This window comes from Nilaparvata lugens, chromosome 10 (assembly GCF_014356525.2).
Source record: "Nilaparvata lugens isolate BPH chromosome 10, ASM1435652v1, whole genome shotgun sequence".
NCBI lineage: Eukaryota > Metazoa > Arthropoda > Insecta > Hemiptera > Delphacidae > Nilaparvata > Nilaparvata lugens.
In genome coordinates this window covers 37047460-37065937 of record NC_052513.1, presented here as the reverse complement: position 1 = coordinate 37065937, position 18478 = coordinate 37047460, and the positions used below count along the sequence as shown (strand labels likewise).

At 34.6% G+C, this 18478-nt stretch overlaps 1 protein-coding gene across 1 annotated transcript; it reads right to left on the bottom strand.

Annotated features, from left to right (window-relative positions):
• Positions 1-424: 424 nt before the first annotated feature.
• Positions 425-18474, bottom strand: LOC120353199 (NCK-interacting protein with SH3 domain-like; the record flags this gene model as incomplete). The annotated part of the gene is made up of 8 exons (XM_039436010.1): positions 425-2182; positions 4788-4994; positions 7482-7654; positions 9711-9926; positions 13612-13715; positions 14863-15065; positions 16907-17010; positions 18273-18474. Coding segments are annotated over 7 exons (1194 nt in total), but the record flags the coding sequence as incomplete, so codon positions are not given.
• Between the last annotated feature and the right edge of the window lie 4 nt (positions 18475-18478).

Here is an 18478-nt window from a genome sequence, read left to right as displayed (position 1 = left end):
TAAGTAATTCTTACTTTAAAATTACTTCTGATAACTAAGCAAGTAGTAGAAATTTGATCAAGTATTAAGTTCATTCCAACAATAATATTAATCATTAAATATATATTTAATTAGAACCAAGTCAACAGTATGACAAATATATTATTGAAATAATATACAAATATCGATAAAATTTCTTAAAATAAAAATAAAGCTACCTTATTATTTCAATAGGGCTTGGTAACGATTGACCAGAATAAAATAATAGTTATAGTATTTAATAAAGTAAATAATAAGATTTATATGAGTTGTAAAGTCGGTGCGGGTTTCTAAACTCTATCCGAAGTCTAATAAATTAATAATAATCTCGAATCTTTTTCAAAGTAAAACATTAGTTTTAGTCATGGAATACGTTTTATCATTAGTTTTAGTCATCGAATACGTCATGAAATAGCGGAGTTGAAAATGTCAAATTTTAAAATTCAGGACAACAAGGAAAATAAAGTCAAGTTGATGAGAGCATAATATTATAGAGAAAAAATAGCGTAAGTAGATATCCTATGGTATAGAGCGTTTATTTCGCAACTGTTACTGTTATCTCAAGCCGATAGTCCACGTAGTTCTTTCCCAAGAAGCTGTGTCACGCTCGTAGTCTCTCATACTGTGCCGTTCATACACTCTCACCCCAACAAAACAGTAAAAATCGACAGTAATCGGCTTCAGATAACAGTAAACGTTGCGACATAAACGCCCTATACCATGGGATATCTACTTACGCTATTGTTTCTCTATGATAATATACAGTATTGAGATTCACTTCAAACTGTCAGAATTGGTATAACTTATATGATTGCTGGCTGTTGGATAGCTCCAACAAAATCACAGCTTCAACAAATTAGAAAATTATTTGTTTCATTAGTTAAAAACATTGATTCTCTTTCACATGATAATATTATTATGTAATAAATACTAAAATCTTGAATCACAATACTACAAAACGTTCACATAACTAGAAAACAATATTTAGAACCCCAAAAAGATGTCTATAATCATATAAAATATTCAGATTTCAAGAGATTCTGATAAAGATAACCCAATTTCAACATACACTTTCATATTATCATCAACCCATCAACCATCTCATTGATAGTGGGTCTCACTTCAAAGTGTTAGCATTTTTTATAAATTTGAAACACCATTGCTTCCCATCCAGTCCATGCTAATTGAAGCAAACCTCACTATCCTCTTGGTAAACTTGAAATACGTCAAATAAGTTGTTCAGAATAAATTTATTTTGAATTTATAATACCGGAACCGGTTAATTAATAAACCTAATCCCTGAAGTGAAGATGATGATGGATTTATAATATTAATGTGAAAATAGTACAGAGTTAGGCTGTTATTAAGTGAATATGAATGCCATAGTTTATAGATACTGAAAATGCTGTAAAGAGTCCTGAGTGGTAATGAAAATTATTTTAGTGAGATTCACTTTAAACTGTCATCAGAACTTATTGATAACATCAATGCACACCATTAAATCGATGCTGACAGTCTGAAGTAAATCTCTCTAAAGTGTATTATTTGTAGTATTATACTTGATTATTATTAAATAGAAAGAAAAAGAAAAATTTCAGTACCCTTTTTGAATTATTTTAATCACAACATCTTGTGATTAAGTAATTCAAAAAGGGTACTGAGATTTTTATTTTCTTTCTATTTATATTACAAGTAGCCCTATACAGAAAAGAGATAAATTGATTATTATTTATTCGAAATTCAAGTTGATAGTTTTTAAAAATTGAACTATTTCTGAGAATGACCAAATGACTGGAAGGCTATGGATTTTTGCTGCTATTAGAAAACACTGCCTATGGATTATTTGGCAAAATTCGATAACTATTTCCGAAAACTTGAATGATTATAGATTTTAATTTCGCTTGATTAATTAAAAATTATAATAAAGACAAAAAATGCTGCAATAGCGGAAGGCGATGGATTATTTGCCAAGAGAGGACAAAAACTATCTTTCGAAAAGTTTGATAGATTAATTAGAATCGTCTAATCTAAAATTAGATTGGATCTGACAGCAGATAAAATTATCGCTTAGTTTACCTGGAGAATGAATTATGCTGCCTTAACAGATGTCTCATCCAAGTTCATTTATGATTGTAGTCCTTCTGATCTGGATGAGATCCTTATTCTGAAAATAAAAAGTGTGTTACAAATCGATATAGAATATATATTATATTAAAGAGCCAATAATTATTTTGATTTTGATGATAATGATTATAATCCAAAAAAACTGTTCACTTGTCAGTCGAAAATGTCTTAGTTTATTAATTGGCTTGAATGGGATGGGGTTAATTTGGGGGAACTACTTTAGGGAAAAAAGTATTAATTCTTTAATTTCTTTTATAGAGTAAAATTTGATAGTAGATGGAGGATACAAATTATATTCATGTAAAATACTTTAGGATAGATCTCTCGATCTTGAAGTAATAGAGAATACTGAATATAGAGAAATATACGAGGTGGCTGAGAAAAGTAATGAGATTGGTACCATTGCGGGAGATCTGGCAACGTTGTGTCTACCGGCCGACGCTAAACCTGTTTGTCCATCCCTTCCACTTCCTCAGTCCGAGTTACAACTCCGTACAGTTAACACATTAGTTTTGACAGCGACATTAGTAAAGTTGTGTTTTCATTGTGCGTCACAGAAATGGAGAATCGGACACGGTTCTCCGTGTCACACGGCCATTTCCATCCGTGAATTTTTGAACTCAAAACGCATTACTGTTGTTCCTCAACCCCCCTATTCACCTGATCTAAGTCCTTGTGACTTTTTCCTCTTCCCGAAATTGAAACATGTCCTAAAAGGACGTCATTTTGGAACTCTGGAGAACATTCAAAAGACTGTGACCGACCAGTTAAAAGCCATACCAATTGAAGACTTCCAGCGCTGCTACCAAGAGTGGGAACGACGACTCCGCCGATGTATAGCTGCCCAAGGGAACTACTTTGAAGGGGATAACATTGTTGTTTGAAAATAATGAAAACTTTGGTTAGTATGAAATCAGTCTCATTATTTTTCTAACACACCTCGTATTCAACTTAAATACATCAGAAACACGTTGAATACACACGGTATATCTGAGAACCTGAATCACAATAAACATATCTGGAATACCTCTAAAGCTAGATTCATTTTGAAATGTATTATGTTTATGCTTTTTCCAGGCCCAGATCAGTTAATGAATGAAATATACATAATAGTAATAATAAATAGAACTACTTTGAACTATCAGCACTCTTCATAAATAATATCCATGCTTCTCATTCGATGCTTACAGTTCAAAGTGAATCTTACTGTAGACTGACCTCAGGTCTTCAAATTATGCGGAATATCATTTGATAAACATCTGAGATACCAATTTTGACTCAACATATCTACCTGAAATATGCCATATTTTTATCTCTTTTATCACTTGTAAATGGCATAAATGTCCGAAACATGTAGTGATAAAATATTTCAAAAAAAAAAGGGTACTGAGATTTTTATTTTCTTTATACTACCTGAAATAGCTCAGGGTTTGAATTAGTTTGGTAGGTCTATCTCGTTGGATATCTTTCAAGAAAATGAATAAGTAGAAATATTCATCCAAGATACATATGAAATACAATCATCCTATTATACATATTATGAAGTACCTTCAACAAACCTCTCAGCTTTGAAGTAGTGCGGTAACTCTTTCGATAAATCTCTGAGAAACTGAATCAGATAAACACCTTGACACCATCGAACAGGATTCAGATTCAGATTCCTTTATTCATGTGTTTAACAATAGTTATTTGTAAATCTAGAGTGAAAAGTACGACTTTTTCTCCCTGTGGGAAAAAGTTTGAAGCCCGAGGCGAAACCGAGGGCAACAATTTTCCTGAGGGAGAAAAAGTATTTTTCGCTCGTGATGTACACAACATTTTTCCTCCATCTGCATTTTTTATAGAAACTGCAAATTAAATCATTCTAATAACTTGTATTGGTGACAATGTTTCCTAACAACATAACCTAAAATCTAAAACCTAAAAACCGGTCGTCTGATTGGCACTGCCGATTGCGCTATCTATCGGCCAAAGTTGTAACAATTATATCAGCTGGGCAGGCTACCAAAAATGGCTGACTCCAGATCACGCGGTTCAGATTTGAATTGCAGAATGCAGATCAAAAATATTTTTGTTGGCTGGTATTTTGAATAGAATAAAATATTTTAAAAATTGTATAAATTTTTATCGTCTACTAATATTAAGAATAATATCATACAAACATATATTTCATGAGTTGATCAAATTTCTGGTTGTGGTATTGAATTCAGTTGACTCAATGACAGACACCTCTATTACGCTTTCTCATCTGAGCTTAGACCTTCTAACCTATTACCATGTAAGTTTTTAAAATAGAGATGCTTCCCATGTTATTTAAATGGAGTCACTTTTACTCCCTAGGGAGTTTTTCTGTTTTTTACTACCGAGAGTGAAAAAGTGACACTTTAGTATTATGTTTCAGGGAGTAAAGTAAGTACTTTAGACAGTAGGTGGAGGAAAAACAAAATTCAACTTACGTTCTAGCGTTAAAAATAATTACCAGTAAGAGTCAAATAACATGATGAATCAGGACAGTGAGAAATGGAGAAGGAGGAATCATGTATGGACCTGCCCTAGGACGCTAGGGCAGAACACTGAAAATGATGATGACACCATCTAAACAAATTGCGAATGTATCAGACTAAAGATATTCACGTGGAATATACCTTAGGAGAGACCGTTCAGGTCTTGAAGTAGTGCGGGAACTCGTTGGAAATATCTCGCACGAGCGCCTGATCAGGTCGGCTGGCCTCAGCCTCCTCGCAGAAAATGTGGATGAAGCACTTGTGCAGGTCATCGCATCTATGCTGACTCTCGGCGTAGTCCGTGTTGCGCAGGACCAGTCGGCACAGCTGCAGGTATTGCGACCGTTTCTGCAATTCACAAACACAATTATTACTGAAACTGTTCTGAATATGTCATAAGTCACAGTGAATTTAATACCTATAGTGAGGTCCACGTTATAATGGCAGTGTACGATTGACAATACTGTTGCTGTCCTTTTCTATCATACAAAAAAAAAACAGATAGCGCTATCTATCTCTCGCTTTGCAATGCTGTCAGTTTGCCAGAATATTTTATTTTTACTTTTGACAGTGACTGTACAAAAGTAGACAAACAATTCTCAGCCGCAATTTTTTTCTTCATTCTATCAAAATACTTGAGTATACAAGTCGTATAATTGATTTAAAATGTATTCTTGAGACAATAAAATAATTTTTAGACATTACCGTATGAGAAGCACAAATTAAAATACCTGAAATGACATTTTAAAAGTTGATAACTAACCATCCTAGACTTAATCCATGCTTCAGTTAGGCTACACGTATAGGTTAGACCTACTCGTACTGGTATAAATAATATTGAAAGGTTATTTCAGAATTATTAAAATTAAAATTACCTTTTTTGGATAGGATTTCTATTTTTATATTATCTTTTAAAGAAATTGGAGTAGAATACCTACCAAATAACTTATTTTCTGTTGTTTTAAAATTCAGATTGTTGTATCACAGCTTTTTAAATTAGCCGCCATTTCAGATTTGTATAAAAATAAAAATCTGATCTTTGGTTATGAAAGCAAATTTTTGATTCAAATTATGAAAAAATATATTTTCTTGATCAATTTGACATTAAATTGGTTATTTTATCAAGGAAATGATAATTATTTTTGGATCAAATTTAATAGGATGAATTGAGTAATAGCTGTGTACACTCAGTGGCAAAATGGAGAGACTTGACAGCGTTTTTCTCCTATCTTTCTTCACTGCCATTATAACGTGGACCTCACTATAGTCCACATGTTGACCCGGCAAGCTGGTCTAGCCTATAGTGAGGTCCACATTATAATGGCAGTGAAGAAAGATAGCATCTCAACGTTGCCGATCCTCTGTCTTGTCAATGGCTTCTATAGATGGTAGCTGATACAGGTTTATTGTAATATGGATGTAATATTAACTGTTCATCCTTGTTTAGAATAATCAATTATATTTTATTAAGCAACAAATTATATTTTTCAATTATTTCATAATGAATTTTCATAATTATTAAGATAAAATATTTTGTTAATTGTACATTGTTAAAAGACATCTGGCAACAGAGCAAAGCGAGAAAGAGATAGCGCTATCGGTTTTGTCGAATGAAAGACAAGGATAGCAATACCATTGCTAATTAAACACTGCCATTATAACTTGGACCTGACTATAGTAAGCTAGGCTGCGTTGGTCTAGCCATCCACACCGCGTGCCCAATCAAGGCCAGCGGTAGCCAGCGACATTCTCAAATCAAATCTCAAATCAAATCAAATTTTATTTCACCACAACAAAAATAATACAACAAAAACATATCCATGATAGAAGTTGAATATTATTAACTAAAATGAACACAATAAAAACGATAGAAAACAATGAATAGAGTAACGCAATAATGATTAATAACAATTACGCCTCTAGGAACTCAATTACACAGAAAAAAGCGGAGCAGACGATGAATCAGGAAATAGCACGCATTGGTTGACTGACATATTTGGACTACATTTGGACTGTTGTATAAATTGGAATTGGAACCGTTTTGGGCGTAAACCTGTGATAATTTTCTTAAAGTTGTGTAATTCTGTATGAAATAGATAAATAAATGAATATTGTGAAATTGTGGATGGGAGGTTTGCCAGCGATGGCCTTCACGATAGCGTACCAGCTTGTTCAAAAATTGTAAGTTCCAACTTAGTTGTAATAAACGAAGGCCATTTGTGCCGTTCTATTGCACGCAAATTGCCTAAGCATATGTATTTATTTAGAAAAACACTATAAAAGTGCTCCTAAACAAACTATCAGTATACTATAAGTTTACTACACAGTATACAAATAGACACAATAGTCAACCGCACGAAAATAATCCGATGGAAATTGGAACGGCTGTGTACCCCTCATCCTCCTACACCCATAGACATTGCCAATTCGTGAGTTGTATTATTAAAATAATAATATTCGTTTCCATCTATAATCAGCTGTTGACAAGGTTGATCAACTCTTATTTGTCAACGATGCACTAATCTGTTTCAATTTCAATCGGACTGATTTCATGCAGTTCACTGTAGTATTGTTCAGTATTCAAGTACCTATGCACCAATGTATTGTTCAGAATTGAAGTACTATACTACACCTATACCTATACTACCTACACCTATACCTATACTACCTACATCTATACCTATACTACCTACACCTATCATCAAAGTATTGTTCGGTATTCAAGTACCTATGCACCAATCTTAACAAAGCTTTATGATGAGTGATGGCTTTTGAGTCACTTTGTATGCAACGTTTCCTTTCAAATAAGAAAATATGTTTGCTTAGATTGCTTACCTCATCGCCGGGCGACAGATCAGTGAGCTGCCTGACAATGATGTCGATGAGTACGTTGATGTCATTGGTGTAGAACAGGTTGGCCGCTTTGCGCGACACGAATATGTCTACTATCAACTTCAGCACTGAATTCGGGTACTTGACTTGCTGTGTGATTGCGCGAACTGGGTCATCTGCAATATGCCATTAAACACGCATTAGATTCGGATTTAAAAAAAATATATAATTATTATAAAGAACCACATAAATCATAATAATCTAATGGCTTTTATTGGTGAGGAATCCCTGACGGAAGTTCCACCTCGCCTGACTATATAATACAAGCTGTCAATGGGCGTCACGACTGTTATGCCTATAGTGGGGTCCACGTTATGATGGCAGAAACATTGAATTGAATTGAAAAAAAATTATTCACAAACATGTACAGTTACATTAGGAACAGCGTCAATATACAAACAAACATACACATAAAAAGTAGTAACAGTCTTAAACCTCCTAAGTAAATAACAAAAATCGATAATCAACAATCACAAACCCACAGTGCGATCTGCAAACTCCTGCAGGGAGTACAGACACAATGATATTAAAAACTCCTAAACGGCGTGATTACTCTGTTGTATATCCATACTTTTTCACTGTTAAAATTAAACTTGAATTTTAAAAAACTTTTGAATCAGTCTGATGATGACCAACAACAGGTCGAAACGATCGTCACTATACAAAAGTAAGTGCATTTTCACTTCAAAAGTTTTTTAAAATTCAAGTTTAAACTCCTAGAGTTTCATACTTGATTTTTTTATGTTCTCTATTGCCTGTAATTCTAAAGGCAGCATTGTGAAGTATTTATTTCCTTCCCATGTAGTGCATCTTTTTCTTGAAAAATTCTAACCTGTGTCTTTCCGTTATCCTCCCAAATCTAGTATAGTAGCCATGAGTCTCGTAGCCCGTCTCATAGTAGCCCGTGAACTGTGAGAATGCCAAGCTGCGAAAAAACCAGTTTTACAGAGTCCATTCAGTCTTTTTAGATTCTTAGTGCTTTTTTCTGTTGAATGAGAATTCTATCAAGATTTCTCTTGGTCGTGGCTCCGCAGATGCATAGACCATAGGCCAGATGGGAGTGTATTAGTGAGTGATAGAGCGTTTTCATAGTTAGAAGACTGCATTTATTCGACATTTGTCTTAAAGCATACAGCCCAGGGGAGATTTTTTTGACTACCTGCCAAACATGACTATTCCAGGATAAATTACTGTCGATTTCTGAACCCAGGAATCGTGTACCGTTTACTAATTCCAACATTTCATTATCAATAGACATTTAGGCAAATTTAATTTTTTCTCTGATTCGTCGAAAATGAAATTACGACTGACTCCCCCCCATTTAGAAGAAGGTTCCTTTCATTGAGAAATTTATTCATAAGAGAAAGGTCAGTTGCGGATATCTCTTCTACACTTTGCAATGTATCACATGAGAAGATGACATTAGCGTCATCTGCATAGAGACACAAAGTAGCTTGCTCTTGGAAAACTCTAGGCAACCCCTTGATGTAACAGATGAATAACAGCGGGCCCAATATTGTCCTCTGAGGCACACCATAATTCAAATGTCTAATGTTGGAGCGATATTGGTTTTTGTAGCGCAGCGTTTCAGTTTCATCTATATGTTCAATCTCTACGAATTGCTGTCTATCTTTCAAATAGGAGAAGTACCCTCCTTTCCGTTCACTCCCAAGGCGCTTAATGAGTCTATCAACATAATTATCGGTCGAAAACGCGGCTCATATCTAAGCAGCCGTGTAGGCTAAGCAGGTTTGCCAGTTTGTTATGACATACATGAAATGGATTAAATATGAAAGCTCTTTTGTATAAAATAAAAGCACGCATCTTTATTATTAACGAAATGATAAATTGGAAACAAGAATCGAATAATCAATTTTCTAGGATAGGCATGAGAACAACCACTTCGTTGCCCAGCTGACTTTTTCAACAGTGCTGCCACACTCTGGCAGCATAATGAATATGATTGAATATATGTAATGTAATGTCTCTGAAATAATGTAATATAATAATTGATAGTTGTAAATGATAGTAGTAATATGTTGTTAATCAAAGAATGTCTTTACGTACATGTTATTGGATTGAGCAAACAATAGAATATTCAGAAAAGAAAAACAGGCTATTGCCCAAAACTTCTTCTATTTCCTAATTTTGTCTCAAATCGAGTGAATTTACCTTCTCTGTTGAGCATGAAGAGCAGTTTCTCGGTGAAATTGGTGGCATAGGTTCGTTGCGCGAATGCCTCGACGACAATGTTGGGAGCCTGCGGCGGGAATTGCAGATTGTAGGAGACAAGCACTACGAAGAACTCCTCGGATATCTGCTCGTTGCGGTCTGGCGGGTCCTCGATCAGAGACAACAGGAAGTCCACGAATTCCTCGCCGAGTTGCTCTGCAAGTAAGTTAAAAGAATACACTTATGAGTGAGTAAAACAAAGAAACGAGATACGAATGCCCAAGTCAGTCCCTCTTGCAATGTACACTATAGTATCTCTTTTCTGTATAGGGCTACTTTTTATAGAAATAGAAAGAAAAATAAAAATCTCAGTTATTATTATTTAAATTATTCAAAAAGGGTACTGAGATTTTAATTTTTCTTTCTATTTCTACACTATAGTATTATTTTAGTGTTTCATTCTATTTTGTAGTGTTTCTTTTTTATTTTAAATTATATATATCTATTATGTAGTGTTTCATTTTTGTGTTATAAATTTAAAAAAAATATTTGCCATGGCTTCCTTGTATTGGTCCTCTTGAGTTCGTCGTTTGCTTGTAATTTTGTTACTTTATCTTATCGTTTATAAGAATTGAGATGTGACCTGGTTTCCATAATTTTATTTATTCTCTATTGACATGTTTGCTGTACCTAGTAGTTCCAACTCACTGCCGGCGCACAAGCTGTTCTTTGCCGGTAGTGCCATTTTGTAAGTTAGAATATTTATTTTATCAATCTGTATTATTTTATGGCAAATAAATGAATTTTAAAAAACTTTTGAATCAGTCTGATGATGACCAACAACAGGTCGAAACGATCGTCACTATACAAAAGTAAGTGCATTTTCACTTCAAAAGTTTTTTAAAATTCAAGTTTAAACTCCTAGAGTTTCATACTTGATTTTTTTATGTTCTCTATTGCCTGTAATTCTAAAGGCAGCATTGTGAAGTATTTATTTCCTTCCCATGTAGTGCATCTTTTTCTTGAAAAATTCTAACCTGTGTCTTTCCGTTATCCTCCCAAATCTAGTATAGTAGCCATGAGTCTCGTAGCCCGTCTCATAGTAGCCCGTGAACTGTGAGAATGCCAAGCTGCGAAAAAACCAGTTTTACAGAGTCCATTCAGTCTTTTTAGATTCTTAGTGCTTTTTTCTGTTGAATGAGAATTCTATCAAGATTTCTCTTGGTCGTGGCTCCGCAGATGCATAGACCATAGGCCAGATGGGAGTGTATTAGTGAGTGATAGAGCGTTTTCATAGTTAGAAGACTGCATTTATTCGACATTTGTCTTAAAGCATACAGCCCAGGGGAGATTTTTTTGACTACCTGCCAAACATGACTATTCCAGGATAAATTACTGTCGATTTCTGAACCCAGGAATCGTGTACCGTTTACTAATTCCAACATTTCATTATCAATAGACATTTAGGCAAATTTAATTTTTTCTCTGATTCGTCGAAAATGAAATTACGACTGACTCCCCCCCATTTAGAAGAAGGTTCCTTTCATTGAGAAATTTATTCATAAGAGAAAGGTCAGTTGCGGATATCTCTTCTACACTTTGCAATGTATCACATGAGAAGATGACATTAGCGTCATCTGCATAGAGACACAAAGTAGCTTGCTCTTGGAAAACTCTAGGCAACCCCTTGATGTAACAGATGAATAACAGCGGGCCCAATATTGTCCTCTGAGGCACACCATAATTCAAATGTCTAATGTTGGAGCGATATTGGTTTTTGTAGCGCAGCGTTTCAGTTTCATCTATATGTTCAATCTCTACGAATTGCTGTCTATCTTTCAAATAGGAGAAGTACCCTCCTTTCCGTTCACTCCCAAGGCGCTTAATGAGTCTATCAACATAATTATCGGTCGAAAACGCGGCTCATATCTAAGCAGCCGTGTAGGCTAAGCAGGTTTGCCAGTTTGTTATGACATACATGAAATGGATTAAATATGAAAGCTCTTTTGTATAAAATAAAAGCACGCATCTTTATTATTAACGAAATGATAAATTGGAAACAAGAATCGAATAATCAATTTTCTAGGATAGGCATGAGAACAACCACTTCGTTGCCCAGCTGACTTTTTCAACAGTGCTGCCACACTCTGGCAGCATAATGAATATGATTGAATATATGTAATGTAATGTCTCTGAAATAATGTAATATAATAATTGATAGTTGTAAATGATAGTAGTAATATGTTGTTAATCAAAGAATGTCTTTACGTACATGTTATTGGATTGAGCAAACAATAGAATATTCAGAAAAGAAAAACAGGCTATTGCCCAAAACTTCTTCTATTTCCTAATTTTGTCTCAAATCGAGTGAATTTACCTTCTCTGTTGAGCATGAAGAGCAGTTTCTCGGTGAAATGGTGGCATAGGTTCGTTGCGCGAATGCCTCGACGACAATGTTGGGAGCCTGCGGCGGGAATTGCAGATTGTAGGAGACAAGCACTACGAAGAACTCCTCGGATATCTGCTCGTTGCGGTCTGGCGGGTCCTCGATCAGAGACAACAGGAAGTCCACGAATTCCTCGCCGAGTTGCTCTGCAAGTAAGTTAAAAGAATACACTTATGAGTGAGTAAAACAAAGAAACGAGATACGAATGCCCAAGTCAGTCCCTCTTGCAATGTACACTATAGTATCTCTTTTCTGTATAGGGCTACTTTTTATAGAAATAGAAAGAAAAATAAAAATCTCAGTTATTATTATTTAAATTATTCAAAAAGGGTACTGAGATTTTAATTTTTCTTTCTATTTCTACACTATAGTATTATTTTAGTGTTTCATTCTATTTTGTAGTGTTTCTTTTTTATTTTAAATTATATATATCTATTATGTAGTGTTTCATTTTTGTGTTATAAATTTAAAAAAAATATTTGCCATGGCTTCCTTGTATTGGTCCTCTTGAGTTCGTCGTTTGCTTGTAATTTTGTTACTTTATCTTATCGTTTATAAGAATTGAGATGTGACCTGGTTTCCATAATTTTATTTATTCTCTATTGACATGTTTGCTGTACCTAGTAGTTCCAACTCACTGCCGGCGCACAAGCTGTTCTTTGCCGGTAGTGCCATTTTGTAAGTTAGAATATTTATTTTATCAATCTGTATTATTTTATGGCAAATAAATGAATTTGAATTTTGGTTGGTATTATATATTTTTAGACTGAAACTGTACAATAAGTTACCTCGAAATTTAATAGATGAGACTGCAGATCAATTTAAGATGGAACTTTTCAACTGGTTAGTGTAAACACTAATGTGCTCCATACAAGAGTTCCTAGATTCCTAGATAATGCAATTATTATTCACTTGTAATATTGTTTTAAGCATATCATCTCGACTGTAAATATTAGTTCTGTATATAATGGTTTGTATATTAGTTCTGTATAAGTTTTAAATATTGGACTATAGTACTAGTTCTGACTTTATGTAATGCCAATATTGTTTGATGACAATTTTTTTCTATTTATAGTTGAAATGTTCGTGATGCATGTCTCACTCAATAATTTAGGAGAAATTAATATATAACTATTGTTTAACGAAAATCCTAAATAAATGCTATACATCACCCCGAAGACTTCTGCTACTGCAGACATTGACAACAGGGTTAACAGCTGCAGTAGCAGAAGTCTTCGGGGTGATGTACAGCATTTACTTAGGATTTTCGTTAAATAATAGTTATATATTAATTAGCATTTGAATAAATGCATTCTCTATTTAATTCCATCTGAAATTAATATATTTACACATTCATGCATTACAACATGAACATTATTCGCATTTATGATTTATTCAAACTATACTAATGATGATGATGTTCATTATTGTTAAAGTAGTAGGCCCATAACTCACCTAGATGGGGTATAGGCATGGGCTCGCCCATAGATAATATCACAGTCAGCAGTTTGGCAGAGTTGATCAGTTTCGGGACGTCTTTCACGTTGCTCTGCATGTCTCTGCAAGTCAATACAATCAATCAATCAATTTACAAAATACAATAAAATAGAGATGAATTATACAATAAAGGAAAGTAGTTTGGTAATAAAAATTGAAATCTGTTCTAGAATAAATTGTGTTGAGGCTATCACTCTCAAATACAGTAGGGAGTAGAAAGTACTCAGTATAATCACAGAGAAAAGATAGCATAAGAAGATATCCCATTGTATAGGGCGTTTATGTTTCAAATTTAACTGTTAACTCAGCCGATAGTCCAAGTAGTTCTTTTTCGAGAAGCTCTGTGACGCTGGTAGCCGTTCTCATATTGTGCCGTTCTTACACTCCCACCCTCACCAACAAAACAGTAATAATAGGCAGTAGTCAACAGTAATCGGATTGAGTTAACAAAACATCAGCTTGAAATTTGGAAAATAAACGACTTATACCATGGAATATAATAAATCACTAGAATATTTTCTAATAATATCACCAATTTATTGAATAGTTACATACATGTTTCAACACCAATAATGCCATCTTCAGTTTGAAAATTCAAACCTTGAAAATTCCAATTGGAAATAGGTGAATATAACGTTTCAATAAATTCGTGATATTATTAGACAATATTCATTCATTTATTCATCATTTACAATAAATAAATTTGTGATATTATTAGACAATATTCATTCATTTATTCATCATTTACTATTAATAAATTCGTGATATTATTAGACAATTTTCATTCATTTATTCATAATTTACAATCAACTTAAGGACAAAGAAACATACTACATTATGTTTCATTATGAAAACACTATTGTATGAATGTGACCTGTGTGATGACGAAATCATGGTCGTGTACCAAATAAAACTGTGTAGAATTTGACAACATATTTGTGTTTTTATTGAATTGTTTCATTATGGAGAAATATAACTATATCTCAGCAAAGATGTATCAGAGACCATGGGATATCTTCTTATGCTATGTTTTATCTATTATATAATACAGTAGTCAATTTTTCAATTATTCAGCATTATTTGCGAATGGAAGATAATGTATTTATGAAATTCAAGTGAATGAAAACACTAGGAGTTCTTAGCATGTATCTTATACAGCCATGTGTGTGTGAGAATGGTAGTAAATGAATGAATGAATTAAATTAATACCTGGCCAACTCGACAGGCAGCACCGAATTGAGAAACAGGTGCACAAAGGTGCGATGAAGGGCGCACACGGCCAGAAACGCGTCCAATAGCAGACTACGTATGCTCCATCGCACCTCCATCTGGTAGTAGTCCAGCAGCGTCTCCAGCTGCCAGCATTTGTCGCGCGACAAAACGCGTCGCGATATCGCCGGGTCTGCGTTTTTCTGACAATAAAAACAACAATATTAATACCATATTTTAATACTATTTATTACTATTTTTGAATACTTATAATACATAATGCTGAACATTTGGTGTGTCCTGACACTATTTTGAGAATCCTTATTCGCCGCTGAATATACCAACATCTAATACTTATATTGTGATTAACGTCAAACGCCTCTATATCGCTGTATCTGTTTTTACAGTAAAGCTGGTCACTAAAATTAGGGTGCACACATTGGATGCGTGTATGCGCAAGTGCACATCTGGAAAGAGCCATCGAAATACGTTGTAACTTGCATGTAGCTGCTCACACTGAACGCAACCAGCAAGGGCAAGCGTTCAGTGTGAGTGTTCCTATTGCACTTTCCAGATTTTTTTTTTCATTTGCACGCTTGGTCATGCATGCCACGAGTGAACTTGCACATATACGCATCCACTGTGATCATGACCTTACGTTTCACATGAGCTATGAACATTCATCATTCGAGCATTCTTCGAGTACATCTGACATGAAAGAGCACACTAACGCTACGATGTTTTCATCAGTCGAAACGACTTGAACATTGTACAGTTCACAATTAGAAAATGACAACATCATACCAATAACAACAACTAAACCACTGGCAAATTACGAATGATAATGATACAAAAAAGATTACCTCAAATATAGCAGCGAAGAAATAAACAACAAAGAGTTGTAAACACAAAACTTAACCTCAAACTCGTTTAGTGGTTTTTCGTCTGTAGACCTACGTCGAGGCCACAGATTTTCGAGGCCACTGACGTATCGCTCATGAGAAACGTAACGATTAGTGGCCAGCACAAGAATTATTTTTATCTTATACTAGCAGGTAACCCGTTTTCCGCAAGGCTCTAATTAAAAACTTGACAAACTAAACCTACTGCGATCTTGTTAAATTTGAAATAGGCCTCGGTAAATTGAGAATATATATGCGAAATTTCAAGTTAATCAGTCCAGAAGTTTAGACATGATGATGCGTCATACGAGTATTTCCTATACCGTACATGTATAAACCAGTTCTTTACTTTATTATAATATAGATTATTTTATTTACCTATTTATTTAATTATTTAGAATTAAAAAATATCTCATCAATTACTACTAAATATTGTGACAAGAGTTTAAAATCGAACATTTTCCAACTATTTAATTGGTGAACACCTCCAGAAAGGCTGCTAAATACTTGAAAAGCAATATTTTTTTCCTACAGTTACGTTGAAAAGTGGCCATTGCTGCACTGATTACAGAACGCAAAGAATCACTTTTCCGCTCTAGTGCGGGAAAAGTTTTTTCTGCACTCCAGATTTTCAACATGACAACGCAAAATAGTTAGTAGGTTATATGGAGCAACAGTGCAGCAAAATCAAAATGAAGTTGGTAGCAGTGACTGGGCTGCTATAGTGAGCAGAGGTGCAACGAAGCACAACGAGCACCTTATTAAGTATATATTATAACCAACGACAACATTTTTATTCAATTTGACAATAAATTAAGGTTTTTATCAATAATAAAATTACACAGGAAAACATTTGATGGATTTCAGGAAATTTTACCCATAATTACCCAATTTTCATAGTCAATGGTAACTGTAGGAAAAACTTAATGTGAAATACGTGCGCAAAGTTCCTCTGCTGCACTCAACAAACCATTCTGCCCTCGCCTACGGCTCGGGCGTAAACGTTTCTTTCGTTGCAGCAAACTGTCACTTTGCGCACTAGTTGCACAAATAACTATTTGCCTTTACTTCGGTATCGAAGGACACAGTAAGAATGAGAATCAGTGTGCTAGCTACTACTGGTCTAGGAATATAATACTCACAATAATACTGGTGAACTCCTGCAGATATTCCATAATGGCGTCCTCATCTTCGTACAATTCCCAGCTACGCTGTTGAGCATCCTCCTTACAGGCTACCAACTCACCTGAATAAATAAATGAATAAATAAGTTATTATAGAAACAATACAACTGACATGCTAATATTTTACATTATTTTTATAGTGGTTCTACTACTGAAGTTAATACCACGTCAGTTTCAGTTTATAACCGATTTCCCCACACACAGACTTGTCTATGTAGGAAAAATTCACAAGTGTTTTATATTATTTATACATGTATTTTGTGAATAAAACTCAATTTGAGTTTGAATTTAATCAATTTCACACTTACCGATTTTCGGCCGACATTCATTGGCACCACACGCAGAACGTCCTCCAATTGGCTAATTCTCAGCCAATCGGAGTACATTCTAGGTGTCGTGTGACAATAGGTAATAGTGAAAACGGCCCTGATCACATCTAGGGCCGGTTTCCGAGCTCGGAATTTAGCTAAGTTATAGACTTTAAACAGCTGGAGTCAGAATATTAGATTTCCGAAACGGGGCGTAGTCGTAGTTTTCATGATAATCTCCATTTTCTCATTTCTATAATTGGAAACGTTTTTCCTTAACGGAATTAAATATTCCTAAATTTTTCAAACTTTACACAATTTTCTCTTTATTTTATTTTGTGTTCAATTTTCTAGTTTTTCGAAATTTAATTTAAACGTTGACTGCGACTACGCCCCGTTTCGGAAAGCCAATATTCTGACTCCAGCTGTTCAAAGTCTAGAACTTAGCTAAATCCCGAGCTCGGAAACCAACCCTTAATTGTGTTTCGAATCATATTATTTTCATCTTATAGCTCAAATTCAAAGAATAAGGGTAGGCACACACCAGTTAGTCAAGACAAGACAAGACATGTTTAGTCACAATACTTCACATAGTTGCTTATGAAGACATTTCTAATTGCAATGACTAATCGGTGTGTGTTGCTCCATAAGCAACCATGTGAATTATTGTGACTAAACGTGTCTTGTCTTGTCTTGACTAACTGGTGTGTGCCTACCCTTATGCTTAGTAACTCTAATATTAGAGTTTTCGATATTCATATTTTATACAAAACAACTACAAATTAATGCATATTTGCAAAGCAATGTAAATATGAATGATAATAGAGATAGATATCCTAATGTTTCAGATAACTAAATTCAATATAAATTCTTTAATTATTAGCACATATTAATATTCTATCTTGGGTAATGTATGATCATACATCATAATAACAGCTTCGAGCTTAGATATTTGATTTGACAACATAGCATCCCATTCAACAAAATTACTGACAGTTGGAAGTGAATGTGCTCACCTAACACAACGGCCAGTCGTTCAGCGTCGTGGCTCTGGTCGAGCAGTTGGACGGGTGGCCCTTCGCACTCGGCTCCACCCCGCAGTTGACCCAACAGGGTCTCGAGGGGTGGCGTCGCGGTCGGAGGAAGCAGTTGCAGTAGATTGGAGACAACCACGCCCACTGCTACGCGAGACATTTCGTAGCTCAGCTCCGTGTGGAAACGA